Source organism: Biomphalaria glabrata, chromosome 15 (genome assembly GCF_947242115.1).
Source record: "Biomphalaria glabrata chromosome 15, xgBioGlab47.1, whole genome shotgun sequence".
Lineage (NCBI taxonomy): Eukaryota > Metazoa > Mollusca > Gastropoda > Planorbidae > Biomphalaria > Biomphalaria glabrata.
In genome coordinates, this window is record NC_074725.1 from 13856990 (window position 1) to 13879937 (window position 22948).

Below are 22948 nucleotides of genomic sequence, written 5' to 3' on the forward strand. Positions count from 1 at the left end.
GATGTCCCTTTGAGGAACAGCGCATGGATGTGGGACGTGTTCGTGGGGACTTTTTTACAACCCCGCCCGTACAATGGGTGGACTTTCGTCTACCCGTGGGCATCCCCACGGGAGTCTTGTGTTGTTACCCATTTAGCCTAGCCACTTCCTCTAATGGCCGTTTCCACGCGGGCGCCACGATGAGGCAGGGCAATGTGCCCGCGCCTATACATACCTGATTGTTGTAAAGTCCATATAGATGTAGAGCTGTTCTAATGAGAAACTAATTGAAATCTGGGAAGTAGACTTTTAATATTTGCGATTTTTGACCTTATTAAGTTCAAAGATAAATTCTGTTTAAGAAAAAGTAATACTGTTTTTTAAATTGTAGGATTTTGTATTCTATATTCTGAAACTTTACTTTGTTTAAAGTTTTACCTTTGTGTTAACTTGACTGCTCAATTACCATTGAAAACAACAGCATGTCTGTTTCTATGTTGATGGCTGGATTAATAGATCATCCTTATACTTGAACATTTTGTTTTGTTTTCGGTAAGCTGCTGCATTTTTTTTTCTCTTCTTCCTGCTAATTTTTGTTGTATTGATTTTCATTAACCATCAACCTTCATTATACACATCAATATTTTGTTAATTTTCTAGTCAAAGTCTTTTTTACAGCCTTGACCTTTACATTGCAGCAGTCTTACCTTCAGGACTGGTTCCTGATGCAGCCAAAAGTCTATAGTGCTATAATCCCTGTGTTAGGTATCTCCTTGATAGGAACACATCACATTAGTTTTGATAATATTTGTATCTTTTCTTGTCATTACAATATACAAAGTATATGGCTTTTACTATATATATGTATATATATATATATATATATACATATATATATATATACATATATATATATACATACATACATACATACATACATATATATATATATATATATATATATATATATATATATATATATATATATATATATATATATATATATAATTTGTTACTATACACAATATTCCTTATTTTACTGACATTGATTATGTCTACAAGAGAGCCTCCATCTCAGCAGCAAAATGTTGTTGAGCAGTAATAATAATGAATGCAAACGGCCAAAAAAACTACTTAGAAGGGAAGGTATATTATTGTCTTAAGGTTTACTTTTCATCCAAACATTGACCAAATCTTTTGTTGGTGTTTTTGCCTTATTCTGATGTTTTCAGCTACTGATTATTCATTCACTGTTAGAGTCCTAGAGCCCATTTTAAGTTTGTGAGCATTTATGATTTTACACTCTGGTTAGGCTTCAGACATTGACAGGGAATTTTTTTTTTTCACTACATATTATGTTATTTTTTTTTTTTTTAATGTTTATAATTATATTCTGATCTTAATATATTTTACAGATTTTTAAAATTATTTACGATACAAATATGTTTAACCTGTTATGTTTAACCTGTATCATACTGTGTAACAGCAAGTTTATTGTTTGTTAATCACACCATTGTAGCTTTGTTCTTTGTAGGCTATTTCTTTTCATTTTTTTGTGTCTTCCCTTTTTTTATGTGAATTTATTTCTGTTACCTACAAGACCTGTTAAGCTTAGGGAATTCTTTTCTAATGCTGGAAAAATTCTGATCTCTATTGTAAGTGTCTTATTGCCAGCTATATTTTCAAATTTGTCCTATTTACGATCTATGCATGCATATGAAATCTTTGTGTCTGTCTTAACTGACCTTAGAAAATAATTCAGTTGTTTATATTTGTGCTGTCACATATACAAATGATATTTGCTGAAATACAGTGGATCCCCTTTTTTTATGAATTGTTCAAAGTTACATTGATCTTGTACTCAATGGTATTTGTCTTGTGTCATGTTGAATGTCTATGTAACAAGGTTTATTGGTGTAATTCCAATGGAGTATACAGGCACTGTTAGTATTTTAGATACATCCCTTTCTGAATATTATAGAATGTCTAAATATGGCTTTGGTTTTGGATACAAATATTGTTATTAAAAGTGGATTCTATTAAAGCTTTTGAACAAGTCCCCTGCCTCTGTGCTTCCACCTACTCAAATCTCAAATCAGGCCCTGTTGGTACCTGCAGTCGTATTTTCATTTGAAAGTTTTAAAATAAAATGAGGGAAATTATTATAAAGAAAACAGCTGTAACTATTCAAACATATTCTTATGATGTAATGCCTGTTTTTTAAGTTGTTCTGTAAGCTTAGAGCGGCCTGTTTATATTTTAAAAAATTATACTATGAATGGTGATGTCTTCGCTTCTGAAGATTAAAGATAAGTGCTGTGCTTTACATGGTCACTCAAACCCAGTTGCAAACTGCATATTTTCCCACATCTGATGCAGGCAAAGCCAATCGTACTATATTGACACAGTTTCTTTATGTGAAAAATGTATACATATTTTTATTCAGTGCAATGTCCAGCATATCTGAGTTTTTTTGTCTTTTTTAAATAAATAAGTCTGATATCACATTCTTAAATTTATATTAGATATATTTATATTTATTTATCCATACTTGAAGCTTTATAAATATATATGTACATCTGTGTACTTTATAAGCCAGTAGAGAGATGGAAATCTTTGTAAAGGTCCTGCTTTTAATATTATTTACCGCAGTTAAAGAATAAACTTGACAGTAAAAAAAAAAAATTGTTATCCACTTGATGTGTCGGCATTGTGTTGAAAGTCATATCTTAGTGTGTGAGTGTCTATGTTTCTTACAATGTTACAACTTGCCTGACTACTGAGAGGATGAATTACTGAAATGTCAAGATTGATGTAAATAATACAGACTGGCTTTAAAAATAATCTTGTGTATTGTCATACCTTTTCATTTAGGACAAACAAAATGACTTTTCTGCACAGAGTAAATACATGTCTAGTAATAGTGTCCATCAGGAGACAAATGAATGAACAGGTTTTCATTCTAGTGGGACAATATGAAAGCATCTGTATAGGAAGTGTGAGACCTGTCAGTAACCATTGGAGCCAAACAGATGTGTGTCCTGTCATCCTTTCATTAAGCCAGTACAATCAGCTTTTAATATAGCACACAATTTCATTTACTTAGTGAACCAATGAAAGCGTTGAAGATTTATAGTCTGTATATCATACAATGGGCTAATGATGTTTTGACACAGAGATCTCAGAGGTAAGGGGAAGCAATGCAACAAAAAACATGTCGTCAACACAAGAGGCTGTGACATCGCCATTGGGGTACACTTTATACACAAAATGATTTTTCAATTCGATAGTCCTTTCGCTCTTTGACAAAATTCGGTGATGATGATGCGACTGTCCTAGCTCTGCTTTCAGAGATCATACCTAGATGAGCATCTTAGAGATCAGACATAGATGAGCATCTTAGAGATCTGACCTAATTGAGTGTCTTAGAGATCAGGCCTAAATGAGTAACTTACAGAAATTAAAAAAAAAAAAAACATTGACAAATGTTGCAACGATTTTTTTTAAATACTAAATCCAAAAAAAAAAAAAAATGATAATCGATTTTCTTAAAGAAAAGATGGAAATGGCATTGTCTCTGCAGCTGGAGAGAACATTAAAATAGTGCAATCTTTTAAGTACCTTAAAAATAAATACAAATTAAATTTTGCTACAAATACTGATTATATCACCCCAAAAAAGTGCAAAAAAAAAAGATTGTGATTACTAAGAAAAATGCCCTCCTTAATTGTTAGCGAAAATGCCTTTCATTTTACCATGCTCAACTCTGCAGTATTTCAAGTTTCAATCCAATCGAATTAAATTCAGACGTTACTTCAAAGAAGAAGATGATTATGCCCTACGTGTGTACCTAGGTGTTGGGGGCGGTCGTTGACTTGTTGCACCAAACTGTTGGTAGACAACTCAACCGCTGTAGGCGTAGTAGATTTTAACTTATTAAACTTGAAATAATTTAAATAAAAAACTAAATAGAACATTTATTACAATATCAACAAAATCAACTTGAGATCAAATGAAATCAATGTAGTACACTTCAGTCAGAATATCAAATAGTATTCTGAACAACAATGTAACTTACTACAAAACACGTTATTTCAGTCTGGCGTTCTGGAGTCGTCTGTTGTACCCAAGACAGCTGACAACAATGCGACTTATCTCGCATCTATCACACTGCATAGCTAACCCTCTACTTACCGTCACCATAGAAACACACACACACTCCATAACGCATGGTTAATATAGTCATGCATGTTAATCAATGAATAACTCTGCCAAGCCATTCTATGCTCTAATAGCACTAAAGAAGATGGATAATTTGCACAAATTTGTCCTAGCATAATAATAAGGCTTGTCTTCGAGTCCGAAGATTAGTGAGGAATGCAGTATTTCCCGTGGCTGCGCAGCCCCAGCTGTGACCTACATATTTTGCCACAACCAGGGCAAGCATAACCATTGTCCGCAGGTGGTCGATTTAGATTTTCTTTTCGCCGTCTGTCCTCGGCAACGGACTTCCTTTTGGTCTCAAATGTGCATCCGGCAGCCTTTGTGAGTGACCTCCAGCTGTCTCGTTCTGAGGCCGCATGCAACCAGGTGCTCTCTTCTATGTCAGCCAAGGAAAGTTGACGCCTAAGCTGGTCTTTGAAGCGTTTCCGTGGGGCGCCTCTGTTACGTCGACCACTTTTTAGCTCACCAAAAAAAGACTGCCTTTGGTATACGTTCGTCTCCCATACGGGATACGTGCCCTGCCCAGCGTAACTGTCGGACCAAAAGAAGTCCCTCTATACTGTTGTCCATACCGGGGTTCGCAAGGACATCGCTGTTTGTAGTGCGGTCTTGCCACCGTATGTCCATGATGGAGCGCAAGCATCTTTGGTGAAAGCGCTCAAGAAGTCTTAGTTGTTTCCTGTATAGTGTCCATGTCTCAGAGCCATATAGAAGGGTTGAGAGAACCATCGGCTGGTAGACATTGATTTTTGTAGGCAGGCGGAGCGATTTGTTATCAACTTCCCTTGAAAGTGAGGCGTCATTTGACAATTTACTACCCAGATATGTGAAGTGGTCTACCACGTTAAGGGGCTGCCTGTTTACGGTGATCTTTGGGGCTGAGTGTTTTATTGGGTGACTTTTGGAACATGACTTCTGTTTTCCCAATGTTTATAGATAAACCGAAAGAAGCGGCAGCGTTCTGGAGATCATGTTCATTGTGAGCTATATGTCTTGCATATGGAACAAGAAATGAACCTTTATCTTTGTGTCTTTCTGAGTATTTTTTTAGGTTTTGTATTATGTATTAAAGACCATGGTTCAGTATTTTATTAGGTTTTGTATTTTGTATTAAAAATCATGGTTCAGTGTTTCATTAGGTTTTGTATTAAAGATCATGGTTCAGTATTTGACATAAACCCGCGATACAGCTGATCCCAACTTGTTTCGACACATGCCATTTCTTTGGACATATCAGCTGCATGGAGAGGGGGCAACAGCTGTGTGGGCAACATCATTTCGACCATAGCTAATTACATTGAATTCATCTAATTTCTGTTGCTTCGCCACGGAGGGAGGTCATAATAGAAGTATTGTCATGTTAAGTTTTTAGCAGCCCCCAGAGAAAAAGCCTTTTTTGTGATGTTCCATTTAGATCTCAAAAAACTAAAGCGTTTATGAAAATCTGATTTTCATAACTACCTTAATCATGCTTGAAATAGATGCAAAAGCTATTTCTATTTTTCCTGAAATTAAACCTTATAGTTCTAAAATTAAGTATGCATATTATATGTACAAACGTATAAACCATAAGTAACAAAAATGGAGGCAGTTAAATAAGTGCTAAGGCTATTCAGTCTCCCAAAACTATATGCATTGGTTTAAAAAACTTTTGCACTGCCTTGGACACATCAGGTATATTGTAAAATTGATTTCCCAATATGCTTGATTGTGTTTGAAAGTAGATCATAAGTGCACAAGCAACATTTGGTCTTACAGCAAGATAAACACAGTGTTCCTTTTGTATGCATAAACATGTCAACCTTTTTTAAAGCAGTTAGAGTCTGATGACCTGTAGTGCTACCATAGAGTATACTAGGGTAACAATACCCCCCACTTACTGCTATGAAACCATTTCGAGTTTTTTGTTTTACTATCATTGTAAACAAATGATTTATTCTCAAGAAGTAAGAATAACAAATTGGAGCGAGCTCTTGAAACCATGACCCAGATTTAAAGCCAAGATAGTTGACTTCACATTACCTTACAGCACTTTCACTAGTAAGCTTGCAGGATCAAGTTTTCAAAGCTGTCAACATTCTGGATCTGTTGGGCGTCACCTTCTCCTTCCTTCCTTACAATAGTCTGTTTCAGGTGGCTAAAACACAAGTGATCTAAGACTAGCAATCTAAAATGATGAAACTATTTCACTAGGACAAAGAAGCACGGAGACAAAGTAAAATATTAGAATAAATTTTAATCCATTGCGCTCTTACATGTGACATTTGAAGATTAAGCTGTAAACAGTCAAATGATCTTAGCTTTGAAAACTATACAGTACGACACTATCCATGGTATAAGCCATAAGAACAAAGACAAAATCAGAATCAAATAAACAAAGTAGTCAAGAAACTGGTGACATATCACACAATTTGATCCAAAGAGCTACTACAAACCCCAATCACAAAGATTTAGCAAAAAAAAAAAAAATACAGGTATGACAGTTCATTTAATAAACTGCACAAATCATCAAATTCAAATTAGTCAAAAATATCTTTCATAAGAATAACATGATTGTACATTTTCTAGAGTTGGTAAGATTTTAACATTTTACTACTCCTAATAAAGTAGGGAGTGTGCATTGATTTTTTTCTCTACAAAACAATTCATATTTTCTGTTCTAAGTTTTTTTGAATGATTTGAAAATTGAAATTAAAAAAAAAATTGTATTTCATAAGTCAAATCCAAAAAAAAAATCTGAGTGATACAAAAAAAAGTTTCTTGACAAAACAAAAAAAAAGATTACAATTAATTATAAAAACATAATTGAGTCAACATGATTTTGACTAGTTCTGAACACAGCATATACAACTGTATCAACAAAATATCTTGGGGATAAAATGTGTACTGACCACAGACTTGAGAGATTTGTAGAATTAGACATTTGTTTGTTCCTTATCAACTGAACTACAACTTTTCACATACACAGACAGACAGACAGACACAACAACAACAAAAAGAAACTAGGAAGAAAAACAAAATAGAGTCCACAAAGCAAAGAAAATGAAAGAGATAAAAGAAAAAAAAACAAGGTTAACACAAAACAAAACAAAAACAACAACAAATTATTACTTTGAACCAAATACATTGGACTGTATTTACAAATGGCAACACCAATGGCTTAGCAATGTTTGTGTTGGCCCTAAACTGCTCCGCAGAGGTGACACAAACCAGAGTCAGGCTGTCCTCCAACTCCACTAGAACACTATATTGAGCAGATTACTAATAAGAGCTCTAACTGTTAAGTCTGGCTGGATCCTAGTTTGGTTAGAGAACAAGTTTCATTCAATGATAGAAGCAATGGTCATTCCAAACCTTAAATAGACCAATTCTTTTTGTAGAGTCATGTCCCATATTAAAGCCAAGAGAGAAGGAAAAGAAATGTGTTACATTCAACAAGATCACTAACACATGCTTATTAATAGTGAGCAATAGTGAAGTCACTACAAGTCAATACATTTACAAACAAGTTGCTTAGTTCTAAAAATCACTAGACAAAACTGGAAATCAAAACAGGTTTTAGAACAGAAAAAAAAACAACCCCAACAAAACAGAAAATAGTACTTCAGTACATAATAAAACAATTTTAGTCCGAGAATTGCACAATGATAAATAAATGACTGGTGTACAGAGTGACGCCAGGAAAAAACAATTTTGTTGAGGACATTCCAAAATACCCTTTAAGATGAGAGAATAGAGCAAGACACCAACCAGCAAACTAAAAAATGAATGAATTGGTGACCTGCAGTGTACAGAATGTAAGGGTTGATGGATGAAGAAATGCTGATGTTTGCCATCACTGTTCAACTCACCATTAAACCAAAAGTCTTTCATGCAAAATGTAGACAACTTTGACCCATGACCCCCTCCATTGGCAAACACTTTCAACAAATCATTTGGACAGGCCATGTTGTCATGGTGCTGTATGTACTAGTCAACATACTAGCCATACAAGTGTGGTCAAACATACAATTGTTAACAACAAAACAAAAAAAGTTAATTTTTTTATGTATAGAATATGTATATATAATATATATATTTATATAATATTTATTTATGATATAAACTAAACAAGGTAAGTAACCACAAAGCTTCTTTTTTTTTTTAAACATCTTTTTTTTTTTTGCTTGTCTATAGAGCAACAAGACATCCATGTCAATAAATAGTGAAGCAGGTTACAGTTGAGAAAAACAAATGGAACCAACAGAGAGACCACATTCACAAGTCTATATACAGTAGTCCAAGAACCGTCTCAGTTCTAAACTTGTTGACAATTGCATGGTGAAAATAATCATGGAGAATAGTCATTTGTGTATATATATATATATATATTTATATAGTATTTCTATGTTTAGTAGTAGAGTTAGTTGAAGTGTTCTGTACACCGTTTAAATACACAGACACAAGACAATAGATTCATAAGACATTTCAACAACAACAAAAATGGATGACCCCCCTCCAAGAGAAAATTAGCACAAAGGACAAAAAAGAAAAATGTTCATGAACATTTTGGGCTGTAAAGAGAAGATTGACTGGTGCTATAGCACAACATGGTCTGCTGGAGTTCTAGGCACAAGACAAACAATGGATGGATTAGTTTCAGTGCCTCCTAATGTTATAATAAAAATGAGCATCAAGACACAGTCCAAGTCACCAGTCTGCATGGCCAACAGTTTACAAGGGTATTGTGTTGCCAGCAAAATGACCAACTGTCTGCATGGACCCATTTGGATAAAGGGACTTCAGTAAGAGCAAAAAATCCCAGAGGCTCCATCATGACTTTAACATATTAGATGTTCAAATAGTTAGATGTACACTTGGCCACCCAACTCCTTTTGTTTCCTGCAATCATTTTGACTGGCTTGCCTAGATTCACCTACAACTGTGTGGATTGCTCACAACAAATCTTTCCCACAGCTACTTTGAACAAAGACAAACCTAGCAGCCGAGGAGTCCAACATTGTCTTGTCAATTCAAAATGGTTCCAATAGCCTTAGTGTAGTTTCAGTTGTTTCATTTTCCAATCATGCTAAACGCAGATAAATTTCATCCCATCAAGTGGGGTTGGTAAACAGAGTTATAGAAAGTGATATATCCAAATACATTGTGGGGAAACCCTCACACAGAGAAAAACAATTCAGATAATGCACACTCACAAATGAAACCAACACACACACAAAATGTTGTTCAAAATCAGATAAAGGCTAATTGACAAATAATTGTGCCACAAAATATAACATTTTGCTTTGATCCCGATTCCTATCACAGACCAACAGACATAACAAAAAAAAAAAAAAAAAAAAAAAAAAAAAAAAAAGCCAAAATCCATTTTAATTTTCAAAGCTCTTGACCATAATTATGAATAAGTTTCCAAGCTATTTTCCAGTCAAATATATTTCCAGTGTTGATCAACAAAAGCATAAAGAGATCAAGTCTGGACTTGTGCCACAACTTTGACCATTCCATTTGACTCAGCTCTAGCCAGTTGAGAGAACACAAATATATGCATAGTAGTCTACAATAAAACCAAATCAGCTAAGTGGCAGATACTCCTGTATTTATGAACTAACAATTTCACTAGATTTGTGCAATGTAACTCAGTTACCTTCTGAAGTGGATATTAATTTAAACATTGTATGACTAGCCTTATGTATCATAGAAACACTACCGTAATTCCAATATACTTGTAGTTGAAAAATATTTTACATTGTCTGGTTAAAAAATCTGGACAACCAGAGCAAAACTTCTTAGCCTAGCTAAAGATGATCATGAAACAATATGGTTTGAGACCAGCTCTTTCCATTCAGATATAAATTGACTATAATATATATATATATATGCTTTCAGTGTTAGTAGAGGGTTTATAGTTACAAGCCAAGATATTTAGTTGATAGTCAACAGTATATTTATATCATTTGTGACAAGACATTGGAAACACGTCTACACCTGAAGGTCCTCTGAGAGCAAGATATATTGTGTGCTCTCTTGTTAGTTCACTTTTGTAGTGATGAGTGTATTTGTGAAACTTAATTCTGTATTAAGCCCATGGAGCTCAAACAAAATCTAAAAATATAATTCTCAACTTTTATTTTTTTTTATAAAACATTTATTTTTTAATGGTATAAGAGAAGCACAAAGTTTACTACGACCTGCAAATGACGAACTTTAGAACCACTGTACTGTTCATACTAAAATGGGACTCTTGCCTACCTAGTAATTTGGATGGGGATCACATATACACTTGTGGCCAACTAAGTGTATTTTCATAGTAGTGTGATTTAATTGACGGTCTAGTGTAGTGTGATTGAGTTAGTGAAAGAGTTCAGTGGGCTATACACTAAGTGAAGTTAGCAACTACAAGTGGTAATAACTCCTAGATTATTCAACACACAAGATTTATTGGCTTTTCTGGATTTAAATCTTATCAATACTTTTATATTTGTATATTATTAACTGCTCAAACATTTAGTTTAGAAATTTGCTTAGATCTAAGAAACTCAACACTGTTGCTCTCAGAGGACACCAAGGCCTATGTGTGTTCCATACACTTGAGTCTGACACTGACAAACTACCCGTTGAACAATTTGTGTGTTATGTGTATAACATTGGGAAAATAATAGAGCATTCAATGCAATATAACAAACAATAACAAGGCTCTCAGAACAAAAAAAGTTTTAAGCCTGAGAGAGGGCTGTTAGGGGGAGGAGAGTTTAAAACTTTAGAACACTAAAACATGATAAAAATATTGTCTTTGATAAAAACACAAGTAAAAAATTATTGTGTAATTTTATTTCACAGAAATAGTTTGACCAGTAACAATTGTATTAGTACAAATGTACCTATAGAGCAAGCATAAACTGTAATGAGGATAATTGTTAGTTAATATATATGATTATATTTCATTTGTTTTTTTGTTTATATCACAAGACTGGCCTTCATTTTACACTCAGTGGACTACAACATCCATTTTTTGTTTAAAGTTGTGATACCATTTGAATTCTATGCATTTCAATCTTCACATAAACTTATTCATGTTTATGTACAGCCCTCATACATGTACAAAATAATACCTATATATTGCCCAAACCTTCATTGATCTTTGATTATAAATCTGTACTTCATAAACATTGTCATAGTCCAAATTCAGTAATTTAGAACATCTATCACTTTTGCAAAAAAAAAATAAAAAATAAATAAATAAAATGTAAAATGGCATTAAGCCACAAAACATAAGGTTGGAGCCCTGACCCAAACAACTAGAATAAAAATGAGAATAATGGTTACATTCAAACAATCTTTGATAAATAAAAATGAAAAGAAGGGAATTAAAACATGCAATACCCAGTCCCATCATCCATGTACAGTCAAATGTTGTGCCAGCCATTATCACCAGGAAATGAAGGGGCGGTGGAGGGAGACAGACATATCCAACTACTGACCACCATCAGAAGGAGAAGGAGAGACAGGCGTATAGAGCGACTCCTCTGTGCCTGACATGTAGCTAATCAACTGCTGACACAATATGGCAGAAATTATGCAGACCAACACAAAAACACACAGAATTAATGCAGCTTTCTGTTGGTCAGTCCAGGGCTTGGTCTCCTCTAGCGTTCCCTCCTTGTTGGGGCTGGTGTGGACACTGGACTTGGGTGACTCTGGGGTCACAGGAGAGAAGAGAACACCAGGGCTGAAGGCTCCCACAATGTCACCAGTGTTGTCAGCCGAGACACGTACAGCAGCGACTCTGGCTTGGTAGTCAGTGTTTGGTAGAAGGCCATCAATATGAAACTGTGTGTTGGGTCCTTTATAAATCTGATAAATAAAAAGACAAATATCAAAATGAAACAAAGTAGGACTTACTCAAACAAAACAACATGAACAATAAACAACATGAACACAAAACACACAAACAAGGAAAGACTTTTGTTACCAGTAATTGAATCTATGATAGAAAAAAAAAACGACATCTTTTTATAATACCTTTATTCAAGTCACACTTTCAGAGTGGAACCTGAGTAAAGGGTGGGTGGAGGCAATTCTTGAAAATAGCTCCAATGATTTTTCTAGAAATTTGATAGTTGCTGTACATTGAGAAAAGAATAACTAGCTTGTTGCCACACTGAGAACAGAATGACTAGCTTGTTGGCCACACTGAGAAAACTCTAGTTTGAACATTATCATTTTTCAAAGCATAAAAATGAAAATTTAAATGTGGCAAGAGAAGGACTAGAAAATATTTATGTTGACAGAATATAGTCTTTGGGTATTTTTACATGTAGGCTCTATTAATTAAAGAGCTTATTAAATTAATGTTCTGGAATATTTTATGCACCACCTTCTAAAGTCTAGATGGAAATGCTTCTCATTGGAATATTAAAATCAAATCTAGCCATCCTTTAGTTATTAAGATAAAACAAAACGTGAGATAAAGACTGACAACAATTCTTCTATTTACCTGCTTGTACTCCATTTCATTACCATTGAGACAGAGAAGTTGTAAGATGTAGGCTGTAGCATCAGCTCCCATTGGCTTGACACTCGGCCATTCTAATGTACATCCAGACATAGTTAGTCCATGAACTTTAGGTGCTGGGGAAAGATCATGTTTGAAAAAAAAATTAATTAACATTTTGTCAATACCTATTGTACAACTAGACTATTAACAATTTTTGTAGACAACTTTTATTTGGGACAATTAGGACATAATTATCTTCTCTTTTGAAGGAATATATGTAATTTATAACATAAGGTGAAACACAAATATTTTTCTGGCTTCTAGTTCTGACAACCTAAGCGTCTGATATTTGCAAGTAAAATAAAGGAACCTTGACAAGACATTGTCAAATCAAGTCATCAAGTCATCCATAATTTGTTCCATTCCTAAGAAACCACAGGGTTTTTTAATACATACATTCTAAAATGCATTTGATGATGATTTTTTTTTTAAAACTTAAATTTACAATGTTTAAATCAAACCAGGAAAGAAAGAAGACAATAGTAAAACAGGAAATGCATGCCTACTCATACACCCGGATTTATACTTTGTCATCTTAATGCTCTTAGGAACAATCAGAATAGTCATTAAACATGTTTTAGAAACAAAATGTCTAGACATATACCTTTAAGTGGTGGAGGTGGAGACTTGGTAGTCGTAAAAGAATATGTATCAGAGTATGGTCCACTGCCAGCATCATTACTGGCAAAGATACGGAATTCATAGGTGGTCAGCTCCTGTAGGCGCGTAATTTTATGTGTGTGTGCTGGTCCTGTGTACACCGGTTGGAAGCTGAAACAATATAAAACGTGAGAACAACATTTAAACGTTTCTACTTGTTAAATTTCTATAACAAACTTCTGTTTCAAAATTGAGTCACAAGTCATATCAAACTAGTAACAACAAATGGTGTAATTTAAGTCTACTAAATTGCTAAATTGCCATTGACAGAATAGAGCTATTTGAAGTACAGTGGAATCCAGATACTTCAATCTTCAGTCAAAGGTGTGCCAATTTAAATTCTCTTATTGTTTTTCTTTCTTTCTATGATTCTATAGTTTATCCTAAGGCAAGGCCTGCTATTCTAATAAAACTTGAAAACATTTATTTGTACTGGGCACCATTTTGACCAGCCCATAACAAATCAGCAGACAGTCCTTCAACACTCTGCTATCCATCAATTTCTAGCATCCCTTTTTTTGTGCATGTGTGCTGGGTACATGGCAGGTTACATAATGTATAGGCATCAACACCTAATCTGGCTGAGTGTGCCCACTGACAAAGACTGGCTAATTAACACCTCCCCCACTCCACTCTCTCTCACAGCCATGCACACACAAGACAATATAAATTGCCTTGTAATCACTATTAGCTATGACGCTTTTTAAAAAGTTCTAATAAGAATGGCATCCTCAATTTCTTTGCAACTGAATAAAAAATAACCAAATTAGACAAAAAAACAATGCCCAAGAAAGCTGTTTCTAACAAAAGCAATATTGAAAATCTAAAGTAAATTATTAATATGTAATACTATTATGTTTGAGGGAAATAACTTTGTAGGATTCCTTCAGGATTCAATATAATCCAAACACTTAAATTCAAAGTCACTCAATGTTCCCAAGTACTTTTTAAATAGTATATCAAAATCCAATAGATAACTCCTAAACACCTAACAATGTTCAGCTTACCTTCCATCTTCTTTTTCCATCTCCAGTGTATAGGTCAACAGGTCAGGATTGCGGCCTTCACCCCATTTCAGCTTGATAGATGTGGGAGCAGGCAAGACGCACTCTAGTCGAGGGGGTGATGGGGGAAGGGCTTTGGTGGTACACTTCACCACTGAGCTAAAGGCACCAACACCAATACCATTCACAGCCTGGACACGTATTCTGAAAGATTTCATTTGGTAAGACTATTACAATATCAGACATATTGTACAGGTCAGGGGTCAGGTTTAATTTAAAGATGCAAATTGTCTGTAATAAGTTTTTTTTTCTCCCATTAATTTTTTTTTTTTAAATTCCACTTGGTTTAACAGCATGAAAGCTACACTGACATTAATTGTTAATTGTAGTCTATCAGAACTTACTTGTAGGTTGTCTCTGGGGCAAGGTCCTCCAGACGATACTCTGTCAACGGTTCCACAGATATCAATGGCTTATCATTTACATCAATGTTATAGGATGTGATGTCACTGCCATTGTTGTTGGGCTCTCGCCAAGTCAGCTGTGCAGATGTGGCATTGGCTTGCACCTTGATTGTGACAATGGGAGATGGGCTAGAAGGAGGTGTGACATATTGCGTGGGTGCAGAGAACTGACCTGCTCCAGCACTGTTGATGGCCTGCAAATCAAAACAGAAGTACTTTCTATTAGTTGAGTTTGGAAGATTGACATTTTCTTTCTTTTTCAAAATCTATTTCTTTTTAAGACGTGTGAGTGAGTGAATCAGCCCCGTTTTGGTAAGATCCAGCAGATTATATTGTTAAGTATTTCCATTTTAAATTATTTGACTGACAAAGATTTAATTCTTTAACAAAATGTATATCAGTCAGTCTATTGATAATACATATATCAGGAGTTTTTCAAGATGCCCAATTGACCCTGTTTACAAACGTCCTTGTTTGTGAAAACTAAATACTGTTACTATCAAAGATTTTCACTCTCCCCAATTTTGATCAGTTAAATCAGATATTTGAGACCTCAGACTGCTAGTCAAAGTTCCTTATAAAAATGACTTGCCTGAACTCTAAATGTGTACATTGTGGCTGGAATTAATCCTTTAGCATCAAAACTGACATTTGGTCCCGAATACAACTGGTAGATAAAAACGATGTTACCATTAGAACAAAAGAATCAGTCAATAAGGCAAAAAATGTCACCATGACATAACAATATAGAGCAACACTATCAGAACATCCTAGGAATCATTTAAATTTAACTTCTGATACATACAAGTAAGGTAAACACATTAAAAAAAAAATTAAAATCAAGCATTTCTAAAATACTTAATTCTCCAAGCTAATCTCACATTTTAACTTAAAAGGGAATGTTGATATCTAGGCTTTTGCTTCTTTGACTTACCTGAGTAAAATCTGGCTCAGATTTTTGTTGCCACTCCAAGCGGTACTCTGTGATACTGGCTCCATTGTTGCAAGGCTCGCTCCAGGAAATGAGGGCACTATGTGCTGATCTATAAGAAACCTGGGGGGCCCGAGGGCTATCTGGGACTCCTGCACCACTCACTACTTCTAGTGGTTCAGACCAGGGACCAGCCTGCAGAATTAAATAATGTTTTCATCTTTCAAACATTATTGCATAAGAATTGAAGAAGAATAGTCCCCCCCCCAAGATTCTCACATTGTTAAAATAAAACTACAGATGATGCAAATTTGATCAAATCATCTTCATCTTAGACTTCTATTTAATATGTTCATCAAATATACCTCCATCAAAACCCTTAGCCTTACATGGGAACAATTATGAACAAACTGATGGTATACATTTTAACCCAGTAAAAAGTTGTTACTAATGTGTTCCACGAGTCTACCCAGGACTAAACACCATTCATTTGTTCAAAGTAAAGGTAGTTGGTCATTAATATTGAAGAGCTTCATGTCATCCTTGTAGAAGTGTTGACTACAGACTCACAGCTCCAAGATGACACTTTAATTCACTACTCTTTAGACCAATTTAAACCAGATTAAAATGGGAGAGTTTTGAGTGGACTCAAACCTTCATTTTAACTCAGGCACCCAAGATAATACAAATCAATGTCTTCTTACCCCAGCTCTATTGAAAGCTCTGACTTGGAACAAATAGGGTCTGCCAGGCAACAGGCCTGCTACTATACAGTCTCTATCATGTCCTTTGTAAACTTCTCTAGAAGTGTTGTCAGGGGAGATCATCTGAGCAGCAAATGTTGTCACCTGGGAGCCACCATTGTAATCAGGATAACCTGAAATACATGTACAAAAACCTATATCCACAGACTTATACATCACAATGTTAATTTCAAAATGAACAGCATAGGAGGCAATACCATCACAAAGGAGATACAAGACATGGATCACAAAAACAAAGACACAAAAACTCTTTTTTTTCTCTGGTAATCAAATCATTAAATACAATTCAACTATCAATTATAAACACTTCCCATTTAAATTTTCTGAGTTAATCTGCTATGAATGTATATTTTGGTTTTCTATAGTTATAATTGATGATTTCTTTGGTGTAATGCACAAATTGTAAGATGATTTTACTTTTGGATAAAGATTATTGTTATTTAATAAAAAGGCACAATAAGTAAAAGTTATGGAAAAGAGAATTAAAAACCTAACATAGTTCTGTCCATAAAACCAAAATAATGAATAACAAATTGAAAGGCAAAGTGTAAACCACTATTCTGCAATAGGTCAAAATGGTCTCAAACAGAAAACAAGTTTCTTTTCATTGACAGAATTTAAATAAAATACAGTCAATTGTTGATAGACATTTAATGATCTGACACAATTAGTAATCTGAGGTGATGCAGACATAAATTCATATAATCAATGAATACCTTAGTACATATATTTTTAGAATGTAAGTAGGCTTAAATTGCAATTTAGTAGAGTATGTGAAAGCTGAAATCGTATGTTTAGTATTTTTTAGATAAATAAGTTTTTCTTTTTCACCTTTTATTTAAAACCTTGAAAGTCTAAGAGAATATCTTTGAAGTACAGCTAAATTTTGGTAATTCAATATTTTCAGCAACCCAACATCTCTCCAAGAGTCAACTGTTATCTCAAACTCATACATTATCAATTAATCTTAGATCAACAAAATGAGACTCACCCCATCGCAGATGAAGTGAAGTAGCCTTTGGCTTGCCTTGAAGTTTGGGAGCTTGGCATTGTCCAGGGGGCACTGGTAGTGTGGTAGCTACACAACACTCAGAGAACTTATAGAACAAAACAAAATACCACAAGTGAAAAGTCAGAAACAAAAATGTTTAAAGACATTGTGCTGCTGCTCTGACACTCTACATAGACTTGCAGATAGGCTAACACGAGCAGTATTATAAGTAGGCTAAATTGTCAAACAGTAAAACTATTATTAATTCCAATGCAAACCAAATAAATAAACCAAAAATAAAATAAAAATCTTACATCACTTCTGCCCCCCATGCTGGAAGATGCCACTCGAATACGATATGTATGTCCTGGAGTCAAGTGATCAAACATGTGTTCTCTCTCAGAACCTTCATAGACTGTATCATAACCTATAACAAAACATGAAGACCATAAAAATCATGATTTGAAAACTCAAGCATCCAAAGTTAATAAAGCATTCTTTAATTATCATTGACATGTGTGATCATAGTCCCCCAATCGTATAAAAGCCTGCAGAGTACTGTGAACAAGGGAGTAAAAGGAGGTCTACAGGGTAATTTCTAACATTTATTTACTAAGATGTGGAGCAGACTTTAACTGGTAACTTTGATATTGAAATAGTTTTTTAAAAATTGAAAATTATTAGTCAGAAATTTTACTATTATTCAATGATTATCAATAACTATCAAAATTGTAATTACAAGTTTTTTTTTTGTTTTTTTTTTTTTGGAAATATCTTATTTTACGGACTCTTTTTACATCTAAAGAAATAAACATTCATTTTTAAAAACATACAAATACCAAGATAGCTTATGGATTAAAAAAAAGAACAAACCAAATACATTACAATGACTTTTTTCTTCTTTGCAAATATTCTAACAAGTCATTTTCCTTGTCTATGTTTTATAAGTATGTTGGGTGTATTTTCTGTACAGCTGAATTTCCCAAGACATTGCCAACAAAATAAAATACAATTGGTTAGGTAAGTTAATGTTATAAATATCAGCTGATACAGAGCTGTACAGGTCTGACATTTTAACATGATGGATGGTGGACACCTGCCACATTTTTAACTTCAACTAGAAAGATAAGATAAAATACAAGATAATAAGATAAGAGTGTTGTAGATAGAGACACTTTGTTGAACTATCCCATCACATCTTTCCATGCATCCCAATCAGCTGTTTTATTCACTTCACTACACAACATCAAATTTAGGGAAACAACAAAATGGATTCAAACTAGCCATTACCTCCTTCTGGTAGCAGTTAAAGAGTAAAAATAAATAAATATTGGAACTAGTTGAATGAAAATTTGTATGTATGGATAGAAAAGATAAATGATCAGAAATCAATAGGATATTTTATATTATTTAAAATGTACTTGATGGGTATTATAGAGAAGACTTGAAGCATAATGTGAAATGTGTCTTGTCTTACCCTGGCCATCATCCAGTTCAACAATATATTTGGTTATCTCAGTGCCACCACTGTCTGAGGGAGGATCTGAAAATAAAGTTCAAATTACCTTCTGGTTACTTTGTAGTGAGAGGTAAACAACAGTAAGAGTTTAACTTAAGTAGGCTAATAGAAGTACACTTTATCTGTTTCAGTATATGGTGTGACTGCTCTATGACAAGCCACATTCAACAGTTGTCCAGTACTTTATTTATTGTGAATAGTTATGAAAAGTACAAACAAATCCAAGGATTAACACCCACACGCCAAGAACTTTACCCTGTCCCCCCCCAATGATATGAACTAACAAAAATGTACACAAACTTATTTGACTCAAAACAGATGAGAGGCAAAGAATTTATGGCTAGTAATAGTTGTAGTTGTATTGCATATACATGAGTTCACCAACAAGGGCTAAACAACAAATATAATCACAACTTTAAACATATAAATATCAAGCACACAATAAAACCAATAATTAACACTCACCCCAAGTAATACGAAAAGAGTATGGGTTGATCTTGCCTTTGATTTGAGGTTTGCTGGGAGGGTGGGGCTTCTCTGGCAAGGTTTTATAGCACACTGTTTCACTCCACTTACTCTGGCCTTCTTCATTTTTGGCTGCTAACTGTGGACAACAAACAAAGACACATTATTACTGGAAATTTTCCTTCCTGATCATCAATAGATAACACAACTTTCAATACAAAGCAATCAAAACAGATTCAATAAAGTTGCCTCCGCATAAACTTAGATACGACCATAATTTTGTGAGTGGGATATAAGGCAAAAGGTGCCCCCGTTAGACTTGGTGAGTCAAAGCTTGAAGAGCTGGACAAGTTCACTTACCTAGGCAACATCATAACAAATGATGGGGATGCCTATCATGGTGTAGCGTGCCGAATTGGAAAGGCAGGGAGCATTTTCCAAAGGCTGCAGCCTATTTGGACAAGTCAAGATATTTTGCTCGAGAAAAAAATACACCTTCTCAACACAATTGTCATCTCAACATGGAAGTCATTGATGGCTAAATGTGGATCAACAAAAATGGCTGAGACGGATTTTGGGAGTCAGTTACACAGATCGGGTCTCAAACAAGGAAATCTTTTGCCGAACTGGGAGTCGAACACTTAGTGATGTTGTGACAGAGCGCCGCATGAGGTTTGCGGACATGTTCTACGACAAAATGAACTACGTATACCAAGAGTTGCGATGACATGGAGGACAATACGAGGAAAGCGCAAACAGGGACGTCCTCGTATTACTTGGCGCCACACCTTCATGGAGGACCACAGAACAGTGGACACCAGGTGGGAGGAGGCTTCAGACATTGCCAACAACAGATCTTTATGGAGACAGATTGCTGCCCAATGCGTGGAAGGACCTAGGTCTAAGTAAGTAAGTGTTGCAAACAATGTTACTTTTATTTATTTGTCTTCCTTAGCAAAGTTATAAGTTTAGTCAAGATTTATATTTCAATTAACACTTAGCTTCTGTTAAGAAAATCTGCTACAACAATTTTTAACCATATACTAATAGAATAAGCACTTACCCTAAATTTGTATTCTGTATTCCTACGTAGCTTGGCTACCATATAAGATAAATTTGGTCCATTGTAGACAGGAATGAAGCCATGACCCTGGAAGATAGAAAAGAAGATTATCTAAATGCTCAGAGATTCAGGGAGCCTACATTAAAGTGGTTGCCACACACACATTGTACCCACCGTAGTTTCATCCTCCATTTGTAACAAAAACTCATCATCATTAGGACGTCGTATCCAAGATATTGTCAGGGCATAGACAAACTGCTCAGACAGCATTGGTGGATCTGGCTGGGATGGGACTGACCCACTGGTAAATGTACTTACTGATTCACTATAGGGACTGAAAGAGAGAAAAAATCATTAAGAAACTCAAGTCTCCTTCTCTCAGTGGTATTACAGGCTGTCAAAAATCAAATCAAATATACACTCAAAATGTATGCTTTAAGCCAATAAAGGTACACAGTGCAAATGAAGTAAGAACATACTAATGTAATGTCTATTTTTGTATCCTTGTGTAGTATAACCAAAAGACAGTAGTCAAAAGGAAGTTAAGACATCCAATTAAGTTAATTGGATACAGAAAAACACTAATTAATGCACAAAGAGACTTGTTCCTAATTGTGAAGATTTGGTCCACATATATAATCATAGGAACGTATCCTAAAAACAAAAATATTCTCTGCACTGGCTGAATCCCTAACTTCAGGTCACAAAAATATAAACATGAGGAACTACTTGACCTGTTACATGAAATCCTCAAGCAACTGACCTATAGCTCTGTTAACAAGTAGAAAATATTTGATCTCTTAACCCAATAGCTCCTATTTCCGGTTCAAAAAACCCCTTTCAAAGTCCTAAGCAAGGAGGGATAACTCCGTATTTAAAAAATCCTAAAAAATATGTATTTTGCAAAAAATAATCAAATTGAAGATCAAATACAAATAAACAAACAGATAACTTTAAAAAATAGAACTATATGTCTAGTTTTAATATATATACGTTTAATACCACTAGATTATAAAAAACTTCAAAAATACTCATTTTCCCACGTGGGGGCTTATACACTGGGGCTATGGGCCTGTTCGTTTGAAAAATTATTTAAAAAATAAAAACCTTCCCGATTTTATTAAAAATAGAATCGGTAATCTCCAAAATTATTTGTAATCACGCTTGCAACGAGACTAGAAGAAATCTTGTTTTTAAAAAGTTTAAAACAAGTCTATTGAATAGGGGGTTTTAGAAACGTTCTACAACGGTTTAGGACAAAAACGGGAAAACGTTTCCAACTGCAGAAGGAGCTAATGGGTTAAACATCATACCTTCTTCCTAAAGAATTGACAGCAGCAAGACGGAACACATATCTAGTGGAAGCATTGAGTCGAGTGAATCGAAACTGGCGCTGAAGACCTGAATATATCTCACGGAAATTACTTTCTCCCAGACCATGGTCACATTCTAACAAATAGGCTGTGATTTTGGACCCATTTTCACAAGTAGCCTGGATAGAGGACAAACATATGTTTTGTTAATTCTGGTAATATTGTGAATTTAATTTTAAAAGTATGAATTAAAATTTTCATTCCAAATAGTCTAAATTAAACTTTTTAGTAGATTTTTTTTCCTCTTGTTTTTGAAATCTAAGCATGACAGACTGATAGAAATAGAAACAAATAGCTGGTTTTCACTATAAAAAAAATATTTTATTAATTTTATCTTTGACAAATTTAATGATTTAAGAACAATAAATATAATATCCATAAAAGTTTTGAAAACTTAGATCTGCAGAAAAGATTTTGTTTAAAAATACATCAATGGATATAAAAAGATCAGTCATTCTGAAAAAAATGGATCTGTTAATTCAGTCGCTTTTCAATACACCAGATGGCACACCTTTTCTTATTAAGATACCATTGTTTCATATAAATGATTTTGTTTGGAAGTATTCATATTTTATTTTATTGCTAGTTCAAAATACAAATAAAAAATAAAAAAAAAAGCAATTATTAACTAAAGAGAATCAAGTAGACATCAGGTACTTACATTCCATTTGAGTGAAATAGAAGTTTTGGTTTTATTTAACAGTTTAGGGGCTTGGGGTGGGTCAGGCTCACACTGTAGAGTTGTAAAATTGACTGGTTCTGTCAGAGAACCCTTCAACTCATCACCATATACAGCACACACCCTGTAAACAGAATCACAGTAAATAAACTAATGGCTGCTCCTAAAGTGATTTTGAAAACTCAAAGACAACACTTAGCAAGGAATTAAGTACAGTGCAATTTTTTTTTTCAATAGTACAAGGATGGCAACCTGTGCTCTGGTCTGTTGTCTCAATG

The 22948-nt window shown here is 34.4% G+C and overlaps 1 protein-coding gene across 7 annotated transcripts in view; it reads right to left on the bottom strand.

Moving 5' to 3' along the window:
• Positions 1 to 6419: 6419 nt before the first annotated feature.
• Positions 6420 to 22948, bottom strand: part of LOC106055668 (fibronectin type-III domain-containing protein 3a-like) — a 116008-nt gene continuing 99479 nt past the window's right edge. For all 7 annotated transcript variants that reach the window (XM_056012993.1, XM_056012992.1, XM_056012994.1 and 4 more), the window contains exons 9-24: positions 22653 to 22794; positions 21932 to 22110; positions 20793 to 20952; positions 20619 to 20705; positions 19556 to 19694; positions 19049 to 19114; positions 17886 to 17998; positions 17572 to 17677; positions 16521 to 16693; positions 15820 to 16011; positions 15478 to 15552; positions 14826 to 15079; positions 14425 to 14625; positions 13362 to 13528; positions 12698 to 12831; positions 6420 to 12054 (exon numbers count right to left, since the gene is read on the bottom strand). In XM_056012993.1, coding sequence (XP_055868968.1) covers positions 11674 to 12054; positions 12698 to 12831; positions 13362 to 13528; positions 14425 to 14625; positions 14826 to 15079; positions 15478 to 15552; positions 15820 to 16011; positions 16521 to 16693; positions 17572 to 17677; positions 17886 to 17998; positions 19049 to 19114; positions 19556 to 19694; positions 20619 to 20705; positions 20793 to 20952; positions 21932 to 22110; positions 22653 to 22794 — 2569 coding nt within the window. In that variant the 3' untranslated portion in view covers positions 6420 to 11673. The remainder of the gene's footprint in view (positions 12055 to 12697; positions 12832 to 13361; positions 13529 to 14424; positions 14626 to 14825; positions 15080 to 15477; positions 15553 to 15819; positions 16012 to 16520; positions 16694 to 17571; positions 17678 to 17885; positions 17999 to 19048; positions 19115 to 19555; positions 19695 to 20618; positions 20706 to 20792; positions 20953 to 21931; positions 22111 to 22652; positions 22795 to 22948) is intronic.